The following is a 23,385-nucleotide window of genomic DNA, read 5'->3' on the forward strand; positions in this document are numbered from 1 at the left end:
ATGTGTGTTACCATCCTCAAGATGAGGCGCCGACTCACCGCCCCAGTTTTGGTCAAATGGAATTGTTGCTCAGTTCGTCCTTACCTTGGGCTGCAAGTGCCTCCCTGAATAGTCCTGGTGCCTCCTGATGCAATTTCTCATGCGACCCCACACACTGGCTTCCTTTTCGCACTTATCACAGATTCTTTCCTTGTGCCCGAGCCAGCACAGACGGACTCTGTTACTCATTCTCTAGGGTCCTGGGGAATTGATCACCCAATCTGGCAAGGCTGCTCACTCGGGCCTTGAAACCAGCCTGAGAAAGCTGCCAAGACCGGCCCAAGGCAGCTCCAAGCACTGCAGGGGAGCCAGCATGGCCCAGGGTCCAAACCAAAGCAGAGGATGTCAGGTCCCAGATCCCTACCGGTAGGTACTTGGCTCCCCCAACGGAGAAGAGCCCAGCCAGAAGGCCCAGCACCATGGCAATCCAAGGAGAAAGAATCAGGGGACCTGGGATCCCCACAGCCACGCCTCCTGCCAGCACAGCTTTGTGGATGTGAATCTGCAGAGAAATAACTTGTGGGTGAATGAAGCGAGGCCCAGAAAGGATACCATCTTTCCCAAACTCAGTGAGCGGATAGCAAGGCGAAGTCAGAATGTCCCCTGAGCTTTGCTGACCTTCAAACCATCCCCTGCTCCTGGTTGGGATTTTGACCTTCGTCAATGAGCTTATCTCACCCTCATTAAGCCATTCCGTAGGATGAGCCCAGTTCCGGTAGTTGGATCTTGTCCCTGAGCCTCATCTCTACGGTGTGCTTCCTTCTTCACCGGGGGCCTTGACTCTGCTTACCTTGCCTCAGGCTCACCTCCAGCTGTCACCAGGTGGTGGGACTTTGGGCTCTGGGACCAGATACAGAAAAGAGGGAGACCCTCCACGAGACCGACTGACACTAGGGCTGCAACAATGGCTGCTCATAGTGCGGACGGCCCAGGACCGGCCTGCATTTTGGCCCTTTGGACACAAGGTCACCACAAGCAGCTGCTGAGCTCTCCCGGGTGCTATCCTCACCGGCTGCCCGGCATGTCCCACCTTCCACCTTGTCTGCTCCCAGGCTCTCCACCCACAGGGCGCTCACCCAGGGCTGGGTCTGCTGACCTGTCACCTGTGGCCACATTCTGTCCACACCAGGCCTCCAGTCTCTCTGGGCACCTGGTTGACCTCATGCCTCGATTGTCATGGGAGCTTATTTTGTCATCAGCTGTAACTAACTCCTCCCCCAGCTCAGGCTGGCCAGCCCTCCGAAGCCAGCACGGAATTCTCCGCAGGCACTTCTCCCCACTCCCTTTGGACAGAGGAGACCGCGGAAGCTCAGTTGGCGACATTCCAGGGAGGAAAGGTGAAAACTGACGGATTCTATTCTAGGTTTCACTTATTTGTCTTGTTTCTGCCCCCTCTTTTCTGCTGACTTGCTCGCGGCCATAGGCTTCCGTAACTGGGATCAGGCCTGGGTGGGTCTGGTTAAAGCTCATGGTTTAAGCGCTCCCCAGGGAGTCTTTGGTTCTCTCGGTCGGCTAGGCTCCATCGCCTGTTTTGCCGACCCGGCTCTCCCATGCGCCACATGCTAGCGCAGACGCCCAGTCAGCTCTTCCCTACCCCGGGGGGCTGGTCCTGCGGATGGGGCTGAGGGGCCAGCGGGGGTAGGTCAGGCATGGAGCTCCCAAGTGCTGTCCGGGGGCGGCCTCCCCTGGCCCCTCTCACCATGCTGATCTTCCCCTCGGGGTGACTCCAGGCGGACACTGCAATGGCTGTCACTGTGCTGACAGCGAGAGCGTAGTAGGTACTGAACACAGCATTCTTCCGTTCGCTTGGAACGTACAGCAGGGTGGAGTTGAAACTTGGCCAGAACATCCACAGGAAGAGGGTGCCTGCGGGTCAGAGAGGGTCACTCCGGGGCGGGCTGGCTGTGGGAGCTTGGGCAGGTCCTATCATCTCCTCTCTGAATACTGCACGTGGCAGGGAGTGGCTAGCCTGTCACACAGGCAAGGAAGCCAAGGCCCGGAGAGCTGAAGTCCCCGAGTCTGAGGGCCCCTGGCCCTAATTTGTGAGGGCCGGGTGCTAGTTCTTTTTAAGTGAACGGGCGCTCTCATTTGGGTCCGCGGCCAACTGCCCCGCTCACTGCGCATCTTTCCCTAAGCCTTTCTCCGCCGCTAATGGTCATCCATTCCCCCCGCAGATTTTCAAAATACCACGGCATTCCTCCCCTCCTCCACCGCCCCCCTCCCTCCTCGGAGAAGAGAAACCCGTGGACGGCAGTGTAAGCAGTCTCTCCTCCCCACTGACTCCGACTGTCCTTAGCAGTCGTTAGAGGGCCCACTGCTTGATGACGGGCTCAGCGGAGCGGGCTTCCCGGCACCCAGGGCCGGCGCGTGGGGCAAAGGAGGGAGGGTTTGGGTTTGGGTTTTGTTTTCCGCAGAGCCTTCTTGTTGGGCCTCTCAGCTCAGCCCAGGGCTGTGAGCACCCCACCCTGCCTTGTCCCTCCTTACCCAGCATGGCGAACAAACTGGGGCTGGTGGCCGTCTGGTCTTTCTCCTCTGCCACCTTGGGCAGCCGCCGTGAGAGGCACCAGGCCACGGCCAGCCCAAAGTAGGCCGCGAACACGTGGATGTGCATCATGCTGATGTGGTTGTCCATCTGCAAGAACGCCGGCGGGAGCCATGAGTGTTGGTGACCCCAGCCCTCGGGCAACCCTGGTGCTCCGAGGAGAAAGCTCTGCTCTGTGGGCCGACCAGCAGTGAGACTTGAAGTCCCACGTGCCCCTGAGAGGAAGCGGAGGAAAGCCGGGGATTTGCTCCAGGGGGGTCGCCGGCTGGCCTTCCTCAAAACCACAGGGGTGTAAAGTTTTGGTCTGGCTCTGGACGACCGCGATGGCTGCGCTTCGGCAGGAGGGATCACCAGGGCCTTTCTACTGCGGGGCCACTGGGTGGATTCAAACTGCCAACCCTGTGATGAGTAGCTGGACCCCGAGCCATTTGCAACCCCTGAGGACTCTTTTGTCACTGGCTCCTGAGTGACTGTGATAGAGGTCCAGGAAGGCGGGCGAAAGGCCGCTGGACACACGCATTCTTCCCTTCTTCCTCGCTTGCTTAAACAGCTGTGTTGGCACTCCTTCCACATAGCGTGCAACTCAGTAGCTCGGCCACCTCAAGGAGCGTTGCCCAAGTTTTTACCACCATCAATTAGAACACGTTCTTTCCCCCCATGCTCGTTGTTGCAGCGCTGTTTGCGCGGGAGCTTCGGTGAGAGCGGCTTTGCGACGTGAAGCAGCCAGACTTCCTTGCAGTACTGAGCTAAAGTCCTCAGGAAATCCCGAACGTACTACCAAGTGGGGGCATTCCTTTAAAAGAAAACAGACGTCTTCATCGCGTATTCGGTGAGGCTGGCAGAGCCGGTCACAGTGGGCGTGCACACGTAGTTCCAGCCTGCCCACGGCTCAGTGCACCAGCCTTTAAAGGCGGATTCTTCTCCTTTTTTCATTTAATCATTTTATTGGGGGCTCGTACACTTCTCATCACAGTCCGTCCGTCCATCCATCCATCCATCCATCCATCCATCCATCCATCCATCCATCCATCCGTCAAGCACATTTGTACATTTGTTGCCATCACCATTCTCAAAACATTTGCTTTCTACTTGAGCCCTTAATATCAGCTCCTCATTTGTTCCCCTCCATCTCCAACCCCCTTCCCTCATGAACCCTTGATAATTTGTAAACTCTTATTATTTTGTCATGTCGTACACGGTCTGATGTCTCTCTTTACCCATTTCTCTGTTGTCCTTCCCTCAGGGAGAAGGTTATTGTAGATCATTGTGATTGGTTCCCTCTTTCTACTCCACCTTCCCCGTTCCCCTCCTGGTATCTCTACTTTCATTATTGGTCCTGAGGGGTGTATCTGTCCTGGATTCCCTGTGTTTCCAGTTCTTAGCTGTACCAGTGAACATCCTCTGGTTCAGCTGGATTTGTAAGGTAGAATTGGGATCATGATAGTGGGTGAGGGTGGGGGAGCATTAAAGAACTAGAGGAAAATTGTATGTTTCATTGGTGCTACACTGCACGCTGACTGGCTCTTCTCTTCCCTATGACCTTTCTGTAAGGGGATGTCCAATTGCCTACAGATGGGCTTTGGGTCTCCATTCTGCACTCCCCCTCATTCACAATGATGTGATTTCTCGTTCTTTGATGCCTGATACCTGATCTAATGGCGTGTTCTTAATGCTGCTCTGAGTGAGCTGGTGATGAAGCCTGCCAGCGGTGCCTGCATGTGTCCTGAGTTTGTAAGATTTCTACCACCTCTCCCCATGACGAGGAGCCCGGATGGTGCCATGGGTGAAGCACTGGGTTGCTAAGTAAAATTTGGGAAGTCACTGCTGCTCCAAGGGTCAAGGCTGAAGCAGTCTGCCTCCAGGAAGTTTCCAGCTTCAGAAGCCCTGTGGAGCAGTGTTACTCTGTCCTATGGGATCGGTCTAAGTCAAAATTGCCTTTATCACATGGGGTTTGGTCTCATTCTCACCACCTTGGCTGAGCCACCATGACCGCTGCTATAGTTTATTGTGCCAGCCTGGCCGATAAACACAAGTAGGATTAACTGAAGGGCAGAGGGATAAATGGCTCGGTGAGCCTCGCCTTGCTTGTTCTGTGCCTCAGTTTAAAGGGGTACACTACCTGTGGGATGCCTAGCCTGTGGACTGTGTCGCTGTAAGTTGAGGTCCCTTTAATCCCACACGATTGGAATGTTCATCTCTGGAGCTGGGGACCGACAGTTGATGACAGTTGGGGACCTGCCTTGCTGTTTGCTGCCTGGGTACATATAGCCCAGCTCTCTCTACAGAAAGGGACTGGCAACTGGTGGCTCTCAAGCCTTACAGGACTGCTAGTGTCTCACTGCTTTATAATTTAACTGTTAATTTCTTGTATTATCTATCTGTATATAATTTAACGGTTTATTTCTTGAATTATATATCTATCTTTATAAATATATTTATATATAATTACTAGCAATCTGGTTTGTCTCTCTAGAGAACCCTGTCCAATACAACCGTCAACCCCAATAACTGGGCACGCCTCCTAATTGGCTTTCCTGTTTCTACCCTCCCCCTCTATCAACTCATCTCCATGTAGCAGCCAGGGTGATCCTGCTAAGATGTAAGTCAGAGCCCCAAAGTCTCAGAAGAATCTGGCCAACAGAGCTAATAGCGTATATAAGCCACAGCCACACTTATCCAGAGACCAGAAGAACTAGATGGTGCCTGGCTACCTCTCATTCTGATCAGGTCATACTAAATAGGCCCTGATAGAACAAGAAAAAATCTTGAAAACATCCTCAAACCCTTTCATTATAATAAAAAGAAGCCCAAACATACGAGACCAGCTGAGACTGGAAGAAGCCCAGAGGCTCCCCCCTGGGATGCCCATTGAACCTTGAACTACAACTCTCCCCGAGGCCCACCTTATTGAGGGAGATCATGGGATACCCCAAAAGAAGAGTATCATCCGCGAGGATTGAGCTTCATTAAAAAGAAAATGAAAAACAACCCATTTGAGACCAAGAGGCCATCACTGACTGTAAAGCCAAGATGGAAGACCAGAGAGACTGGGGTCCTGGAAATGGAACAACCAGAATGGGTTGCAAGAGGATGGCTGCACAGGGAGAGCAATGTAGAAAAGTAAGGGGAGGAAACGGCAGGAAATCTGACTAGATCACTTCCCTCCTCAGAAGCTTCCACCAGCTCCCATCTCACTCTGAGTCAAAGTCAGCCTTCTGGCTTTGACCTGCAGGACCCATGCTATCTGCCCCCCTCCCCTCTAACCACCCTGATTCACCTCCATGCTCCACTCCACACACCATTTTCCTCTTTCTCAAACACATGCTCACTTCAGGGTCTTTACCCTGGCCACCCTGCTGCCTGGACTGCTCTTAGCTCAGCAGCAGTAAAACAGGGGGAGCATGGGGGCAGCAGTCAACCCCGAGTGCAAGCGATAAGGGGTGCATTGTAGGTTCCCATACAACACCTCTCCTAGGATGCCTAATGCACACTCGTCACCAACCCTCAGTGTGGATCACAACTCAGTGTAAAGAAGGCAGGAGTCCTTGCGACTGGACCCACAGACAACATCATGGTAAAGGGAGGAAAGATCCAAGAGGTCAAGGATTTCATCTTGCCTGGACCCACAGCCAGTGTTCATGGAAGCAGTCGTCTAGAAGTCATTAGGTGAATCTGTCACACAAGGTCTCTTGAAAGTGCCGTAAAGCCAGGCCGGTACTTTGAGAACCAAGTTATGCCTGACCCGAGCCCAGGGAGTTTCGGTTGCCTTCACAAGCTGTGCCAAGACCGAGGACGAACCGGTGCTTTGAAGCTGTGGTGCCGGCAAAGAAGAATGGAAGAACCGTGGGCTGCCAGAGGAACAAGCAGGTCTGTCTTGGAAGGACAGCCAGAAGGCTCCTTAGAGGCCAGGAAGGCAAGACTTCCTCTCACAGTCTTTGGACTTGTGCTCAGGAGAGACCAGTCCCTGGACATCACGCTTGGTAAAGTGGAGAGGCAGCGAACAAGAGGGAGGTCCTGGACCGACGAGCTGGATCGACACAGTGGCTGCCACGAGGGCTCGGACGTAAGACCAATGGGGAGGACGGCCCAGGGCGGGGCAGTGCACACAGGGCCGCTATGAGCTGGCCCCGACTCCACGAGGGACCTCACAACCACCACCACCACTTTCAAACCGGAATGCCAGAATGTCCCCTCCCAGGCCGCCTTGATGACAAGGCTTCCTTCCCATCTTGGCAAATGGCCTCATCATTGACCCAATCACTCAGCATCCAAACCAGAGAGTCATGTCCGACTCCCTCCTCTTTGGATACCCAACATGCAGTCCATCAGCAAATCCGGTCGGTTTTGCCATCAAAATGCACCCAGCATCCGGCCACTTCCCACCATCTTACTAGCTGGCACCCTGGATGCTTACAATGGTCCCCCTGCCGCCACCCTCGCTCACGTTCATCTAGACTAAGATGCTCTAGAAACATCATTCAGAGCCCGTCTCTTCTCTGCTCAACACTCCTCCCTGCTCCCCTATCTCTCAGGGCAAAATCCAAGGTCCTTTCTATAGCGCAGGAGAGACAGCAAAATGGACTTATGGCCTCAAGTAAGGTTAATGTCTCTGGAAGGCACAAAACTGGTTGTGATCACAGGCTGGTTCTTCAAACCCACTGAGCACAACCGCAGGGGAAGCGCCTGGTGATCTTCTGTCGAGATGACCGTGGCCAGGCTCATAAAGACTGCGGCCAAGGAACCCTCATGTACCAGTCCGACTCTGTAACACTCAGAATCAGTTCGACAACAACAGGTTGCATTGTTGTTGTTTTTATCTCATTTAACTAATTCAATTACCCCCCAAGCCCTTATGAAGTCCTAATGTCACCGTGATGTGACTGACAAAGACACAAGCGCCCCCTGAGGTTGATGGTAGAACTGGCATGAAGACCCTGGTGTGTGAGTCCAAGTCCACGGTCCTAGCTCTGGACACCGGGTTCTGGCCTCTGCGTTCCCACTTGGGCTCTTCCACTGTGTTGCTGTGTGATCCTGGGCAACCTTTCCCTTGTCTGGGCACCGGCTTCCTCCTCAGAGAAGGGGATGTTGGGTCAGGGCTATGGCAGGGGAGCTGGGAGGGTCATTTGCTCTGGCCTCAGCACCACAGGAGTCCATGTGCAAAGTATCAAAGCCGCTTCTTGCTTTCCACAAGGTTAGGTTCCGAAGACTGGGTCGCTTTTCAAATTCGGACTTACGAGAAAATGGAGGATGACCACATCAGATCACAAGGTGGATGATGACTCCCTCAATACACAGCTGCCAAATCACAGCGTTACACTGTAACTGCCAAACCACTAAGCAGCTTAGCCCGGCCAAGTGGACGCATCTCCTTAACCATGACGGCCAGCATTACTCTTGGTTCACACCTCAGCCTTTGCTAAGTGCCAGACGTAGTTCGTTCACGTCTTTATCAGGGTCACAGTGCAGAATGCTGGACAACGAGAGAGTGAGGAGTTGCTCTCATAAGCTTGGCTGCTAATGGAAAGGTTCAGACCACCCAGAGGTACCTTGGAATAAAGACCTGGAGTTCAAGTCCCCCAGAATCAGTCGTTGAAAATGTGCCGAGTGATTGATGTAGAAACTGTTGAACAGGAACCTAAACAGCTCGGTCAACTTTCACAAGAGCATTTAGAAGAAGAAGAAAACCTGTACAGCTCTATTCCGACACCCTTGTGGCTGGTGTAAATCGGAAGTGGCTTGGCAGCATTGTGACTGGTTTGCACCTTCACAAACGACTCCAAAAGTAAGACTTCTGATAGTCGCTCCCAGAGCGGTCCACCTCCTTTGCAGTTAGCAACACACCGACTAGCATGAAAGAAGATTCCGAACAGAAAACTCAAGAGTGCCGCTGCCGTTAGGGCCGGGAGAGTCTCTCGGTGTTGCTGCATCACTGAGGGGCCTTGTGCACAGTGTCTTACAGTGCCACGTTTCGGAAGTGATAAGGATTCCTTTGCTGGGTTTACATGTTTGGCATAGGCCACTCTCCAACCTCACTTGGGACTCTTCGATTTTGAGAGTTCCACCTTTCCCTTTCCCCCCAAAGTTCCCCTGTCATGCCATTACTCACAACGAGGACTAGTCTGTTGACCATCCTCAAGGTGCCGAAGGCTGTCACCTCCATCAGGGCCATCAACATCAGCTGCACCAGGTTGACCTTCCCCAGGACAGCGCCCGCGGAGATCAGCGTGGACATGGCGCTCATGGTAGCTATTCGGAGACTGGTGGAGAGAGAGCGGCAGGTCGATGAAAAAGGGAGAATGGCCTCTCATCCAATCACTGATTTAACAAACATTGGCTGTGCACCCACTCTGTGCCTGGCACCCGCTCAGGGCTGACGCTGTGCAGCGGAGTGTCTTTCCCATCAGGGTGGCAGCCAGGGCTTGGGTGCCTGATGCGCACACAGTCATCCACAGTGAGGATGGGCTGGGGTCCTCAGACAAGGCGTCAGGTGGCTCCAAACTCACTGCCATCACCTCGATTCCCGCTCACGGAGCCCCTGCAGGACCGGGTCGGACGGCCCCTGTGGGGTTCCCAGACTGTAACTCTCTTTTCCTCTTCTCCGCTTATCTTTTTATTATTATTAATCACTTTATTGGGGGCTCTACTGTACTTTTACAGGGGTAGAAACCCTGTCTTTCTTCTGGGGAGCGTGTGGCTGGTTGTTTTGAACTGCTGACCTTGCAGTTAGCAGCCCAACACGTAACCAGGACTCCAGGAGGAGAATTTGTTCAGGCAGGGGCCCCAGGCTTCTAGGACAGGGCAAAGGGTGGAGTGAGGGGGCGGGAGGGGGGGTTTGCCCCGGGGTCCTTCCCTTCGGCCGGCATGCCCCACAGATGCTCACTAGAGGGCGCCCTTTGCCTGCAGCAGAGGCCACCGTGGCTGCCCTCCCTGCGCACGTGAAGGGGAAGGAGGTTGAGTTTGGGAGTAGAACACACCTGACTTCTATTTGAGCATCTATTGAGCCTCCCTGTCCCTGGTTGTTCCTCTGCAAAATAAAGGTGATAGCCAGCCATTGCCTGTGACAGCACTTGGCTCCGGTGGTGCAGGGTTCGAAGGAATGCCGGTGCATGAGGCAGTGGGCATCACACAGTTCGTGGGAAAAGGGAATGAAAAGATAATTTTTTAAAAGATAATTTTCCCACGAACCTTTTAAAAGGAATTTCTTTGTTGTGAATTAGGTGCGGGGGTGGGGGAGGTTACCTTTCAGACCATCTACATTCAACAGTTCCCACAAACTATTAGACACGCCCTTTCCTTATATCCGCGAGGAGCCCTGCTGACTCAGTGGTTCCGCATTGGGCTGCGATGGGCATGGAAGGGGCATTCTAGTTCCCAAAGAGTTACAGTCTTGGCAACTCACAGGGGGCAGCTCTGCCCTGTTCGACAGGGTCTCCGAGTCAGCATCGACTCGATGGCGGTGTTTGGTTTGGTTTTTCTCCTATCTAGTCCCATGGCTGGCACAAACAGCAACCCCTGAGCTAATTTATCAATAGATGCTCATATCATGATAAGCTTTCTGGGTCGTTCAGACAGTTCGGCGCTACTAGCTGTTCAGCGGGTAGTTTGAACCCTCTCAGCTGGATCTTGGAAGAAAAGTCTGGTGATCTGCTTCCAGAGGGTCACAGCCATGGCCACCTAATGTCCAGTGGCTCTGCAAGCAACACCTGAGGTCAGCACGTTTGGCAGTCAACCCTGTGACAATGGGCACTGTCATTACAGGTCAGGAGGAGAAAATAATTTACCTTCAAGGTGCTTCCAATCTGGCAGGGGAGACCAGGCCAACACTGAGGCTGCCGGCTCAACATACCAAAGAAAGTTATGAGGGAGCCGGCAGAGTTCACTGGAGGGAGGGGGGCGTGCTGGTGTAGGTCCACCAAAGAGGGCTTCCTGGAGGAGGTGACACTGACCCAGACAAACTCTAATGCTTAAACCAATCCACTCTCCTCTGGGGTACTATCCTCCGAGGCCCCCCAGTTCCCTGGGAAAATGGTCACTCTTGAACCGCCACAGTTGCAACGATCATTTATTGTGCATGGTGTCAAAGAATAGTCTTGTTCCTCACCTAAATGTTAACCCTCTGAGCAGCCCTCTGCAAAGTGGTGTTGGAGTCCCGTTCAGTCCCCCTGTTTTACAGAAGCGTGCATGGAGGCTAGAAGTAACTTCCTCAGCAATAGCCTGTAACTAGTTGGTGACAAACCAGAGGCTGAAGCCTGGTGGCTGGGCCCAGAGCCTGCTCTCCGGAGGGTGGGATAGCCTCCTCCTGGTTTTGCTGCCAGTGAAGCTCACCTGCTGGGGAGGGGGCGGGTCAGAGGGCAGGGCGGAGACCAGGGCCTACAAGGTTTCAAGGCTCTGCGTGTTGTGGCTATCCAGGGAGCGCTCATTGAATTGTAAAAGCACCCTTGGAAAGGGCGTGTGCCCAGGGGGCGATGCTGAGGCAGCGAAGGCCAGTGGGTAGCAGTGCAGTCTGGGGCGAGGCCTGACTCGCTCACTTCCTGGCTGTGTGTTCTTGGGTAAATTACTTAGCTACTCTGTACCTTAGCACCCTCCACTTCAAGGAGGAGGCAGCACCCCTGGAGCTGCTGTGTGCGTGAAATGAGTGAATACGTATGAAAGACAACAAGAAGGTTGCCTATTGCTAGGATCGAAGGGAGCCTTCTCAGACCTTTCGACATACAGCATTAAACAAACAAAAAAAGGTCACACCAGTGAGTGGTGGCTTGCTTTGATTTAGCTTTTCATTTCAAGAACCGTGTCCTACGTCCTTAAACACAAAGGAGGACGGAGATGAATAAGAAGGGCCCCTACCCTGAAGGAACTGACTGTCCCGTGACTCAAAGCAGAACCAAGTCAATGCCAAGGCAGGAGGCATGAGTCCGTGTGGCCCTGTCAGACAGGCCCTGGCAGTGAGGCCAGGAAGGAGTCCATTGTTCAGCCCCGTGAAGCCAGTCCCCCACTGAGAGGTCACAGCTGGGGGATCCAGTGGTTAGGGGCTGGTGAAAGGGGAGAAGCTGGGGAAAGGGGAGAGGCAGGGGGGTTTCCTCCCAGGCTAGTTCAAAAGATCCTTTTCCTGCAGTCCTGGGTTGAGTTAAGAGCCTGCAGGAGGGGATTCCAGGGGGGGAGAGGCAGAAGGGAAGTGGCTCAGCCTTCCACTCCCCTGACTGTTAGGCTACTGGTCGGCCGGAATGGTTAAGTGTGACTACGGACTAAAAGAAGTTTGGAAGAAAGGCCCGTGATGTGATCTGCTTCCTGTAGGTCGCAGCCATGAAACACCCGTATGGCGCACAATTCTACTCGGACACACCCCTGCTTCCAGTAGTCAGAGTTGACCCAACAACTAGTTCCACCTGGTTGGTTAAGACCTTTCTGCTGCTCAGCAGGAGAGGAAGGCTTCTGTGACCTCCTCCTCCTCCTCCTCCTCCAGGCTGTCATCACGCTCAGAATTCCTGTGGAGTTGGTGGCTGGTGTCACCTCCCTGCGGCTACTCGGGTTGTCCAGCCCCGTGGTATTAGCCCTGACACCTTGAGAAAGGACAGGTGTGGACAGTGTCATCAGGGACCATGAGTATCACATGAGACAAGCTTCATGTCACAACTCGATAGGGTGGGGAGGAGTACGGTGTAGGGAAAGGCCAGAAGCCCTCTCTCACCCTTGGCTATGTGGCTCGAGGTAAGTATCCGACTGTCTCTGAGCCTCCATTTGTTACCTGCTGACCAGGCTTGCCCACACCCAGGTCTACGTTTATAAAGTGCTTAGCTCAGTGCCTGACCTGGCTCGTGCAGAAATGTTCAGTGACAGACAGGGGCCCCAGACGGTTAGCAGGGTATCCGAGGGGGCGGAGAGAGGGCCCCTGACATGCCTACGAAGGGAAGGCCTTCACCATCCTCTGGGCACATCAGGAGTCCTGGGGGCCCCCGGGGGCAAGGCAAGCAGCCAGGGCAGCGTGTGAACCCGCCAGCTATCCGTGGGAGAAAGACCGAGGCTGCCTGCTCAGGTCAAGCTTTGCAGCCTCCGAAATCCAAAGGAGCACTTCCACTCTGGTCTGCTGGGCTGCGACCAGTCAGAGTTGGCTTGGTGGCAGTGGGTGGAGCAGGTCCAGAGGTTCAGAGTTGGATACAAGGAAAAAAAAAAAAAGAGCAATTTTTTTGCTAGCCAGGTGCATGTGTGTTTAGGGGAAATTTCACCAAGCACGTTAGGTGTCCAGCCCACCATTATACACCTCTTGTTTTGTGGCGTTCCTGTTCATTTCCCCAGGACAACAGCACCCTGCCCCCACCCCCATCCCCCATCCTCCGGTCCCAGTGATATGAAACGCCGTATTCACTGCTCCCCTCCCTCCGCCTGCCCCTTTTATCTCCCTTTTATTTGGGGGCAAGCGCTGCCCGTGGCTCTCCTGTGGACGATTGTTCTGAGGAGCGCGTTCCTCCCGGGCTGCTTGCCCACTTTCTCGGCCTGCCTGCTGTTTGCTGACAGGGGACCACGGGAGTAGGTTCATATCTGGGTCTGGGGGTGTCTGACAGCTACACTCTCTAGGGCTCCGCCAGTCTCTGTCAGACCAGTAAGTCTGGCCTTCAAAAGAGGAAAAAAATGACCAAACATTTCTTTTAAGTGCTAGTGCCTGTTAGAAAATGTGTAACTTGGTGGATTTTCATACAAATCTCAGTGTAACCAGCCCTGAGTTAAGCAAGAGAGCATTCTCTCAGTCTGGAAGGTCCCTGTGTGTCCCCTCCTAGACAGTAGCCACCTTGTCCCCAGAGCCATGATCCTGACTTCTAGCACCATAGGTTAGGTTTCTTTCTTTCCTTTAAAATTTATTTTAAATTAATAGATCACATTATCGGGGGCTCTTACAGCTGTTATAACAATCCATGTATCCATTGTATCAAGCACATTTGTACCTATGTTGCCATCATCATTTTCAAAACATTTTCTTTCGGCTTGAGCCCTTGGTATTAGCTTTTTTTTTTTCTTCCCCCCCCCCTCATGGACCCCTGATAAATTATTATTTTTTCATATCTTACACCATCTGCTGGAATTAGGTTTTGTAGTCCTTAGACTTTTGTATAAATGGCTCAGAGGTAAGATAAAGGAAGTTTAGCGTGGCTGTTTCTTCTTTCATTTCAAGAGATGGGCCCTCTAGGTGTGCCGTCTCTATTTATTTGTATTTAATCCAGATCCCTTAATTTTCCTATGAGCCTATAGTAGTGAAACTTCACAAGCTCATGATCAGTAAGGATGAAAGGAAGGAGCCAGGAAGGGCTGGCCTCTTGTGAGGTTGCAAAAAAGAGGGTTTCCTGATAAAATGCAGGATGCCCAGTCAGAAGGTGAATTTCAGATAAACACCAGGTCATTTTTCCAGTATAAGTAGCTCCCAAATCAAGATGGCATCGATGCTGGAAGGAGAGGGGGCTACCCCAATTCTGCTAGAAGCCACCTTCCAGGTTCCACACCCTCAGGCCCGAGGGCTGCCAGCTGGTTACCTGGACAGGGTGAGGACCACATTCTCCCGGAAGAAGTGACTCAGGAAGCCTTCCACGAGAATTGCCCATTGCACTCCGAGGGCCAGCAGGAAGAGGGTGAAGGCCACGCTGCTCCAGCCGTGTCTCCGCAGAGACGAGTTGAGGAAGCCCAGACCAAGAGCGGCCATGACCGTGACATCCTGGAAGCCTGCGCGGTGAGAGGGGAGAAAACGGTGTGAAATTCAGAGTTTCTGCAGGTCTCTGGTCACGTTTCTCCACGTCTTGGGGACGCATCCTCCTCACCTACATAGTGAGAACGCTATCACATGCATTCCCTGCAGGGCTGAGGTTAAGATGCCAGCAGCTCATGCCAGGTTGGCTCTGGAAGAGAGTGGGAGAAAAGTTCGGAAGAAAACTCAGAATCAGAAAGGAGGCCAAGCTTGGCTAGAGACTGGTGGAACAGTCTGCAACTCGATGTTCAGCCAATCACTGATTGTGGGTGAAGTCCCCCCACTGCGGAGTCTGCAGAGGTTCTCAACCCTCCTCGTGCCGCGACCCTTTCATACCTCATGCCGCGACCCTCATGTGGTGATGACCCCCCAACCATCACATTATTCTCGTTGCTACATCATCACTGTCATTTTGCTACTGTGATGAATTGGGTGACCCTTGTGAAAGGGTTGTTTGACCCCCCAAAGGGGTCACGACCCCCAGGTTGAGAACCGCTGCATAATAACCAGCTAGTCTCAGTACATAGAGTCCAGGGCCATGGAAGCTGGAAACCCAGGAAGGAGGTGGGAGGATGTTTCGATGAGCGATGAAACAATATGTGTATGAATGGTTGAGTGGAAAGCTGGTGATCTGTTCTGTAACCCTTCACCCACTTCACAGTAAAGAGTTAATGGTTAATCCGTTAAGATAATGTATGGATTGTGATAAGAGTTGCATGAGCCCGCAATAAAATGATTTAATAAAGAAAGAAAGAAAGATAGGGTCTGGCGGCTCATTGGTGCTCAGTCAAAAAAGCAACTTCGGCTCCTTTTAAAAGTCAGGGTGCAAACTCGTGGAGAGGCCCTCGTGGTGCAATGATTTAAGTGCTTGACTACAAACAGGAGTGGGGTGGACGGCGGGAACCCGCCCTGCAGCTCCAGGGAAGGAAAGACCTAGGAACTTGGTCCCAGAAAGATGACCGTTCAGAGGATCATAGGGGCAGGTCTCCCCTGACCAAACACTATGGGCCCTGCTTGGCTCATCGGGACACTCGGGGAAAGTACTTATGATCAGCGCCCTGGCCATGTTCTTGTTGTGAGGGGCCGTTGAGTTGGTTCCGACTCATGGTGACCCTGTGCACAACAGAATGAGACACTGCCCTGTTCCGCACCGCCCTCACCATTGTCCCTAGGCCTAGTCCCCTGTGGCAGCCCACGGGCTGATCGATCTCATAGAGGGCCTTCCTCCTTTCCGCTGCCCCTCCACTTTACCAAGCATGCTGTCCTTCTCCAGGGACAGCTCCACAGTAGGTCAGATGAAGTCTTGCCATCCTTGCCTCTATGGAGAATTCTTGTACTTCTTCCAAGACCGACGATTTGTTCTTCTGGCAGTCCGTGGTGATTTAGCTCCCTTTGCCAACAACATAATTCAAAGACATCGGTTCTTCTCCTGTCTTCTCTATTCATTGTCCCACTTACACATGCATGTGGGACCATGGAAAATACCTCGGCTTGGCTCACATGCACTTAACGTTTTATCCATTCTAGAAAAAGCATAGTTTATTTTCATACTTTTTGGGGGTTACTCTGTCCTTTAAAAAATTTTTAGTATCAATTGGGAGTTAATACACCTTAACATTTTAAGAGTTTTTTGCAGCAAATTTGGCCACCGTAGCATGCTGCTTGCTGAGAGCCAGAAAGACCAGAAAGCACTTACTAATGAAGATCCAGGATCACAGCCTGCAGTCTGGATTACAACTGAATGGAAAAGAAGACCAAAATCCTCACAACCAGACCAACGGGAACATCATGATAAACAGGGAAACTACGTTGTCAAGGATTTGCTCTCGCTTGGATCCACAATCAATGCTCATGGAAGAGGTCAAAAGACGGACATCAGGTGAGTCTGCTGCACAAGACCTCAGAGCAAGGATGTTACTTTGAGGACTAAAGTGTGTCTGACCCAAGCCATGGGATTCTCAACGGCTTCATATGCTGTGAAAGTTGGAGCTTGAATACAGAAGACCCCCAGAAGAATGGATGTATTTGAATTATGATGCTGGAGAAGAATATCGAAAGTATCATGGAAAAACCAATCTGTATCGAAAGTACGGCCAGAGTGCTCCTTAGAGGCAAGGATGGCAAGACTCCATCTCACGTGCTTTGGACATGTCGGGAGAGACCAGGCCCTGGTCTCATGAGTACAGGACATCATGAGTGGTCGAGTGGAGGGGTGGTGAAAAGGAGAGGGTCCTTAGTGAGATGGAGCGACATGTGGGTTGGAATGAGGAGCTCAGGCCGAGAGACACAGTGAAGATGGCACCGGGCAGGGCAACGCTTCACGATGTAGCGCCAGGTCTCTGAAAGACAGAACCAAGTGGGTGGCACCAGACAACAACAAGATGCAGGCTCATTTCCTGACTGCTGTTTCCATGAGCACTGTTTGTGGATCCAAGTAAAATGAAATCCCTGGCATTTCCATCTTTCCTCCATTCAGCACGATGTTATTTACCGATCCGGTGATGAAGGCTTTTGTTTTCTTCACATGACTGAGCACTGTAGTCTTCGGTCTTCACCAGTACGTGTTTCCAATCTTCGTTGATTCCAGCAAGCATTGTTGTGTCACCTGCAAGCACACATTGCTACAAGCTTCCCTCCAAATCCTCAGCCATCTTCTTCATGTGTGTATAAAAGGCAGTAGTATTTGTCCCCCAAATGTGAGATTATTTTCCAGTAGGTTAAACACAGGTGCTTTATTATTCCCAATCCAGGGGCGATCTTCACAGGGCAATGGCGGGCGGTGCCGGGGGCTGGAGGAACAGTCCCCTGCCCTTTGGCCTTGGGCAGGTTCCGCAGGGTCAGCATGACTGAGGCCCCACTCTGAAACTTCTGGGAGATGTAGCAGTCCACATGGAAGGCAGGTGGACTTCTTCCCCTGGCCTCTCCTGGCCACTCCTTCGGCTTCCCCTGCACCAGGCTGCAGCTTCTTGAAAGGCAGCTGACGCTGTTCGGGTCTCACTGCCCGTGCTGCCCTCCTCCTCCTGCTGCTTCTGCAGCTCCTCTGAGCTCGTCCCCCTCGTGGGCTTTTGGTAAAAGAACAAAACCACAAAACATTATATTGTGGAGTGGGTGACGATTTACACCATGGAGTGCCCCTGTAGGCAGGGGTGGCAAGACTGCATGTGATGTACTTTGGACCCGTTGTCAGGGAGACCAGTCCCTGGAGAAGGACCTCAGGCTGGGTAAAGTGGAGGGGCCGCGACAAAGAGGAAGGCCCTCAACGAGGTGGATCCATTCCCACTAATGAGTTTTACATGTAAATAACGAGATGATGAGTTTTGCGTGTATAAATGCATACATGTTTTGCTTCATTCATTGCAAGCCCCTCAGTGTATCCTGACTTATCCCACTTTTTCCTTGTGCCACCTGTCTCCATTCTTCCAAGGCTGCGAACTGCATGGTCGGTTCTTCTAAGAGGGAGGTGGGTTCAGCTCCAGAGGGGTGACCAGGGGTGACAGGGCCTCCACAGTCTCTAGAGCAAACCAGTAAGCCTGGTCTCTCGTGACCTTGAATTCTGTCCCTCACGCTCCTCCCACTCTATCCAGCCCTTCCCCTGTGATCCTGCTCTGAGCAGTCAGGAGGTGTCTGCACGCATCATCTGGTTCTCCTGGTTTCAAGGTCATAGACTTGCGGAGTCATTAGTTTATTGCACTAATTGTTCCCGTGTCTTGTGATCTTCATCTACTCTGAGACCAACAGCTGCATTGTAAGGGACTGTCCATGAGGCTGTCAGTCCTCAGTCACTTCCCACGGGAAGTCAGATGTAGGGTGCTAGGCCAATTGACCGTTATGTTCCTGGATACTATCCCGATGTTCCCGATCCTCCCAGGCAAACGAGCAATGGATAGTCAGTTCTACAGTCAGCCTCTGACCTGGTTTGGGCTGATAATATTGAGCTTGTTCGTTGTTTCTGAGGTGAAGTAAAATTATTGGTATGACTCTTCCATCCATGTCTCTGTAACTCCTACCAAATGACTGGGTTGAGCCATGCAAATAAGGTGTGTGAAACACGAGTAGACAGGACTAGTTAGGGGTACCAATCACACTGAAGGACACATAACCACACACACCCCTCCAGGGGGAAGAACAGAAACCAGAGGGGAAGGGAGGCAGCGATTGGTGTGAGATATGAAAATAATAACAATCTATAAACTATCAAGGGGCCACGAGAGTTGGGGGTGGGGGTGGGAGAAGGGGCTAAGAAAAATGAGCTGATCCCAAGGGCTCATAGAAAGTAAATGTCTAGAAAAAACGATGGAAACATATGTACAAATATGTCTGATACAATTGACGTATGGATTGTAACAAGAACTGTAAGAGCCCCCAATAAAATGACCTTAAAAAAGAGAAGGGCCTAGTCAGATTTTTGCCATTCCTCTGAATATATACGAGGGGGTTCCGCCACCTCCCCCTCCCCGTCAAACCTGGAATATGCCCTCCCCCCACCAAAGCTATGTATTTAAATATTCTTACAAAACAACTTTATCACCTTCAAAGTCCTCTCCATTACACTTAATACAGTTGTCAAATCTGTGATTCCATTCTTGGAAACATTTTTCAAACTCATCTGTTTGGATGGCTGACAGCACCTCCCTCGCTCTTTTCTTCACCTCTTCTACATCTTCACATCAAACCCTGTCTTTTCATGTCTGTCTTTATTCTCAGAAAAACAAAACAGCTGCACAGAGTGAGGGCAGGTGAGTAATGTGCATGAGGCAAGAGAGGCATGCTGTTTTCTGCCAAAAACTGGCACACTGAGATGGCTGCATGAGCAGGTGCACCGTCGTGGTGGCAGAACCAGTCCCCGATGCCACAAATCAGGTATTTTTTGTCGCACACTGATATGCTATCTTTTCAGAACCTGTATATAGAAAGCTTGACTAAGTCTGACCTGGTGGAATAAACTCCAAATGCACTATGAACCGACATTTTCATCCATTCGGGAAGTTGATGGATGTCCAGAACGAGGCTTGTCATCAATTGACGTTTCACCTTTTTTGAAATGAGGAAACCACTCATACTCTTGAGTTTTTCCTGGAGCGCTGTCCTTGTAAGCTGTGTTCAACATCACAACCATTTCTGCAGCATTTTTCCAGGGCAGGAAACAAAATTTCACAGCCACCTTCTGTTCTCTTAAATTGGTCATCACAAAAAATGGGGTTCAAGTGAAGCTGCTTTCACGAAAAATTTCACTGTGACTGGAGAACCTTCCCAGGTGACTCCGCTGGATGCAGTAACAAAGAGAGTTTCTGGATGCTTGCCTAGCAGGGTAAAAATGCGTACTATGAAAGCTCCACCCACTGGGGTTTTCCATTGAGGGGTACCTGCTCACGTAAGTGAGCCATTTGAGAAGCAGGAAGAGAGAGCCCCGTGACCATCTAGAAAGAAGCATGTGAGATCCCTGCCTGAGTGGAAGAGGCAACGAGGCGGCAGGAGCACCAGAGGCTGCAGCTCTGAGACCATGAGGCAGAGTAAAGGTGGAGTCCTGTCTGCTCCTCTAGCTCATGGCAGTAGGCCTTGAACTGGTGTGGAGTTGGATTCTCCTTCCCACTGGAGCTGGAGGAGGTCCATTTCTCAGTCTCTCATCAAAGATGTAGCCGATGTGGTTCCTGTATATTCCATCCACCAAGGTTCATATGTATAGTCAGGTTTTATGTTGTTGAAAAAGGCATTTGCAATGAATAAAGAGCAATCCTTTATCTTTCAAAATTCCATCATGTTTTCTAGTCTCATTTCCATCACCAAGGCTGTATTTTTCAACTACTAGGGCTTCCTCTTTTTTTTTAAAACATTTTATTAGGGGCTCATACAACTCTTATCACAATCCACACATATACATACATCAATTGTATAAAGCACATCCGGACATTCTTTGCCCTAATCACTCTCAAAGCATTTGCTTTCCACTTGAACCCTCTGCCTCAATCAGGTCCCCTTTTTTCCTCCCCTCCCTCCCCGCTCCCCCCTCCCTCATGAGCCCTTGATAATTTATAGATTGTTATTTTGTCATATCTTGCCCTATCCGGAGTCTCCCTTCCCCCCCTTCTCTGCCGTCCCTCCCCCAGGGAGGAGGTCACATGTGGATCCCTGTAATCAGTTCCCCCTTTCCAACCCACTCACCCTCCACTCTCCCAGTATCGCCCCTCACACCCTTGGTCCTGAAGGTATCATCCACCCTGGATTCCCTGTGCCTCCAGCTCCCATATGCACCAGTGTACAGCCTCTGCCCTATCCAGCCCTGCAAGGTAGAATTCGGATCATGGTAGTTGGGGGCAGGAAGCATCCAGGATCTGGGGGAAAGCTGTGTTCTTCGTCGGTACTACATCGCACCCTGACTGACCCATCTCCTCTCCTAAACCCCTCTGTGAGGGGATCTCCATTGGCCTTCTTCTTGTTTCTAGTTTCCACATTCCAATCACCAGTAATTGTCAGTGCATCTTGATTGGATGTTGGATCAAGTTTGGACTACAGAAGTTGACAGAATCCTTCAATGGCTTCACCCTTGGTTTTAGTGGCTGGAGAATGTATTTGAATAATAGTTGTTTCACCGGGCCTTCCTTGTAGCGCCTATGGATATTACACGAACACAGAGAATGTTGTAGTGCAAGACAGATCTTGACATGTGGGACATACGTAGTTAGCAAAACACTGTTGCCATGTCACCGATGTCGCATGTATAAGTTCCGTGACACATTCCCTTATTCCCCCCAAATGCTATTACCTTAGAATTCCAGATCCCACGAACTTTCTGCAGCCTCCTCACCGTTTCCTCATGTTTAACCGTTGTCATGCCACAGCATCACTGTTAACCATTCCCCAAATTCTCCATCACACTCGCCACAAACCCAGGGGCCTGAGCCTCATCAGACAGTTATGTTTTGAACCCAGTTCTATCCCTTCCCATGAGGTTGAACCTTCCTGAGATGACAGACAGCATCCGATCACCTGGGCCCACTTTGCTGGGTTGCAGCTCGGTTTCGGAAGGCTGGACCCAGTACCTGGCCCCCTTTCTTCACTAGCTCAGCAAGCGCAGGCACGCACCCCTCGAAGGGCACGCGGTCTGCAGGAAGCAATGTTCCGTACAGGCGTGTGGAGCGGTGCCGGCACATGGCGAGCGCTCAGAGCACTGTGGCTATTTCTCATCAGATCCCGCTGACCCCCCCCACCCCCCCGCGCAGGGGCCTCACTGGCGTCTAGTCCTCGCTGTGATGAAGATGAGACGCTGTCTACTGGAACGTTCTAGTCTCAGGAAGAGATTAGATTTCAGAGTCCACTGCAATTCACTTCCCTTTAAAAAACGGGGGCGGGGAACCCCAAAATCGGGCTTGGGTGGACGTTTGATGTTACCTGATCAATCTGATGGCTCCAGGACATAGGAGAGGCTATGGGAGCGAGAGTTTAAGGAGAGGCGAGAAGTGGGCACGGGGTGGTTCGGCTCCCTCCGTCTGCTCTCTGACATGGAGGGGAGCGAGCAGGTGGGTGCACGGAATGTGTTGGTTCCCTGCTTGCTTCCTCTGACAACGGGGAGGGGGGAGGGGGGAGAGGACATTTGTATACGAGTTCCTCTTGGGATCGATCAAATCCTTTCATGAGCCTGAGCAGGGAAGCCCGTGTGTGAAGGGTGGATGTCCATTGGGAGTGGTGAGGCTTATGGTCATTTGGAGAATGTGCCCCTCCCATCACTTGACACATGCAAATCCAATCTTTTCTTACACGCTGTGCTGCCGAAGACAGAGGAGCTGCCACTGTATAACAACGCTATCCACTCCGGGTGGGGGCTTACTGAAGGGTCAGTCCACAAACAGGGAGGGACTGTGGTGACTTGCTTCCCTCCCATTTTACAGCAGGGGACCAGAGAGGGCCAGAGACTTCCTCAAGGCCACACAGCACACCAGCAGCAGAGCCAGGCTCTGATCTCTGGGGGTGGGGCTGTCCTACTGGGACAGGCTGCCTCTTGCTTTTGTTCTCACGAGGGACCTTACACAACTTCTTTGTCCTCTCTTGACCTCAGTTTCCCTATTTGTAAGGCATGGGATGCTCCAAGGCCCTCATTCCCACTGCCACGAGCCAATGAGGACCCTTCGAGGCCTGATAGGGCAGGTAGCCTTGCCCCTGCGGGTTTCGGAGACTGTAGATTTTCATAGGAGTAGAAAGTCCCATCTTTCTCACTGGGAGCAGCTGATGGCTCCGAACTGCTGGAGTTGCAGCGACAGCCCGACGCGCAACCACTGCGCCATATTCTAAGGAGGGAATTCGTGGGAAAAAGCATGAAAACGAGGGCATCCCCAGGACAGGGCAGAAGTGGGCCCCAAGGAGCTGGAAGTCAGACATGCCTGGACTCGGGGTGGGGCGGCGGGATGGAGTGGGAGAGGTGCTTCCTCCAGCACAGCCACCTCCCTGTTTTCGGAGTGTGAGGCCTCCCTCCCTCTCTCCCTCCCTCCCTCAGGTGCCCACTGTGCTGAGGGAGGAGCCACACTTCCCTGGCAGGAGGAAACTGGGGCAGGCGCTTTTAGGAGCTGTGGAGCTTTGCTCACAAACTGTCCACTAAACCACCTTTGAGTTGGGGGCCTCTTGTCTCACCCCCGTATCCTCCAAGTGCTTCTCTCACCCCCCGCCCCCTCTGCATCTCACTACCGGCTCCTCCGTCTGGGCTGGGTCCCACCCAGCTCACTCTGCATCCCATGGTGTCTGATAAGCCAGGGGCTGTAAGGTGTGAGAGCAGGGATAAGGTCTGGGTGTGCTATGTGGCCTCCAGGGCTACACGCCCCAGGGGGAGTGTCCCTAAGGCAGGCCTCCAGGGGGAATTCATGAAAACTCAGGACTCACAGAATGGCTAACCTGATCAGCGGCCTCAGGAGGGGAGCGGTCATGCCCCATCCCTGTAGTACAGTAGGCCCGTGCTCAGTCTGTCCAGCTGTCACCCATAGCAGCCTTGGGCTGTGGCTATGGTTTATTATCCCTACTTTACATGTGGGGGGGGGGGGGAGGAAGGCAGGCACAGAGAGGCCCTACAGCTAGCCCAGGACACAGCACACAGCTA

General features: G+C 52.2%; 1 protein-coding gene across 2 annotated transcripts in view; it reads right to left on the minus strand.

The window, feature by feature from the left end:
* The window catches only part of RHCE (Rh blood group CcEe antigens), a 41,073-nt gene that overhangs the window by 11,142 nt on the left and 6,546 nt on the right, over nt 1-23,385 (minus strand). The window contains exons 2-6 of one of the 2 annotated variants that reach the window (XM_075538529.1): nt 14,098-14,284; nt 8,688-8,838; nt 2,524-2,671; nt 1,739-1,905; nt 404-541 (exon numbers count right to left, since the gene is read on the minus strand). In XM_075538529.1, the coding sequence (XP_075394644.1) occupies nt 404-541; nt 1,739-1,905; nt 2,524-2,671; nt 8,688-8,838; nt 14,098-14,284 (791 nt within the window). The remainder of the gene's footprint in view (nt 1-403; nt 542-1,738; nt 1,906-2,523; nt 2,672-8,687; nt 8,839-14,097; nt 14,285-23,385) is intronic. The other variant, XM_075538536.1, reaches the window with a different exon arrangement.

The sequence above is a fragment of the Tenrec ecaudatus genome, chromosome 1 (assembly GCF_050624435.1).
Source record: "Tenrec ecaudatus isolate mTenEca1 chromosome 1, mTenEca1.hap1, whole genome shotgun sequence".
NCBI lineage: Eukaryota > Metazoa > Chordata > Mammalia > Afrosoricida > Tenrecidae > Tenrec > Tenrec ecaudatus.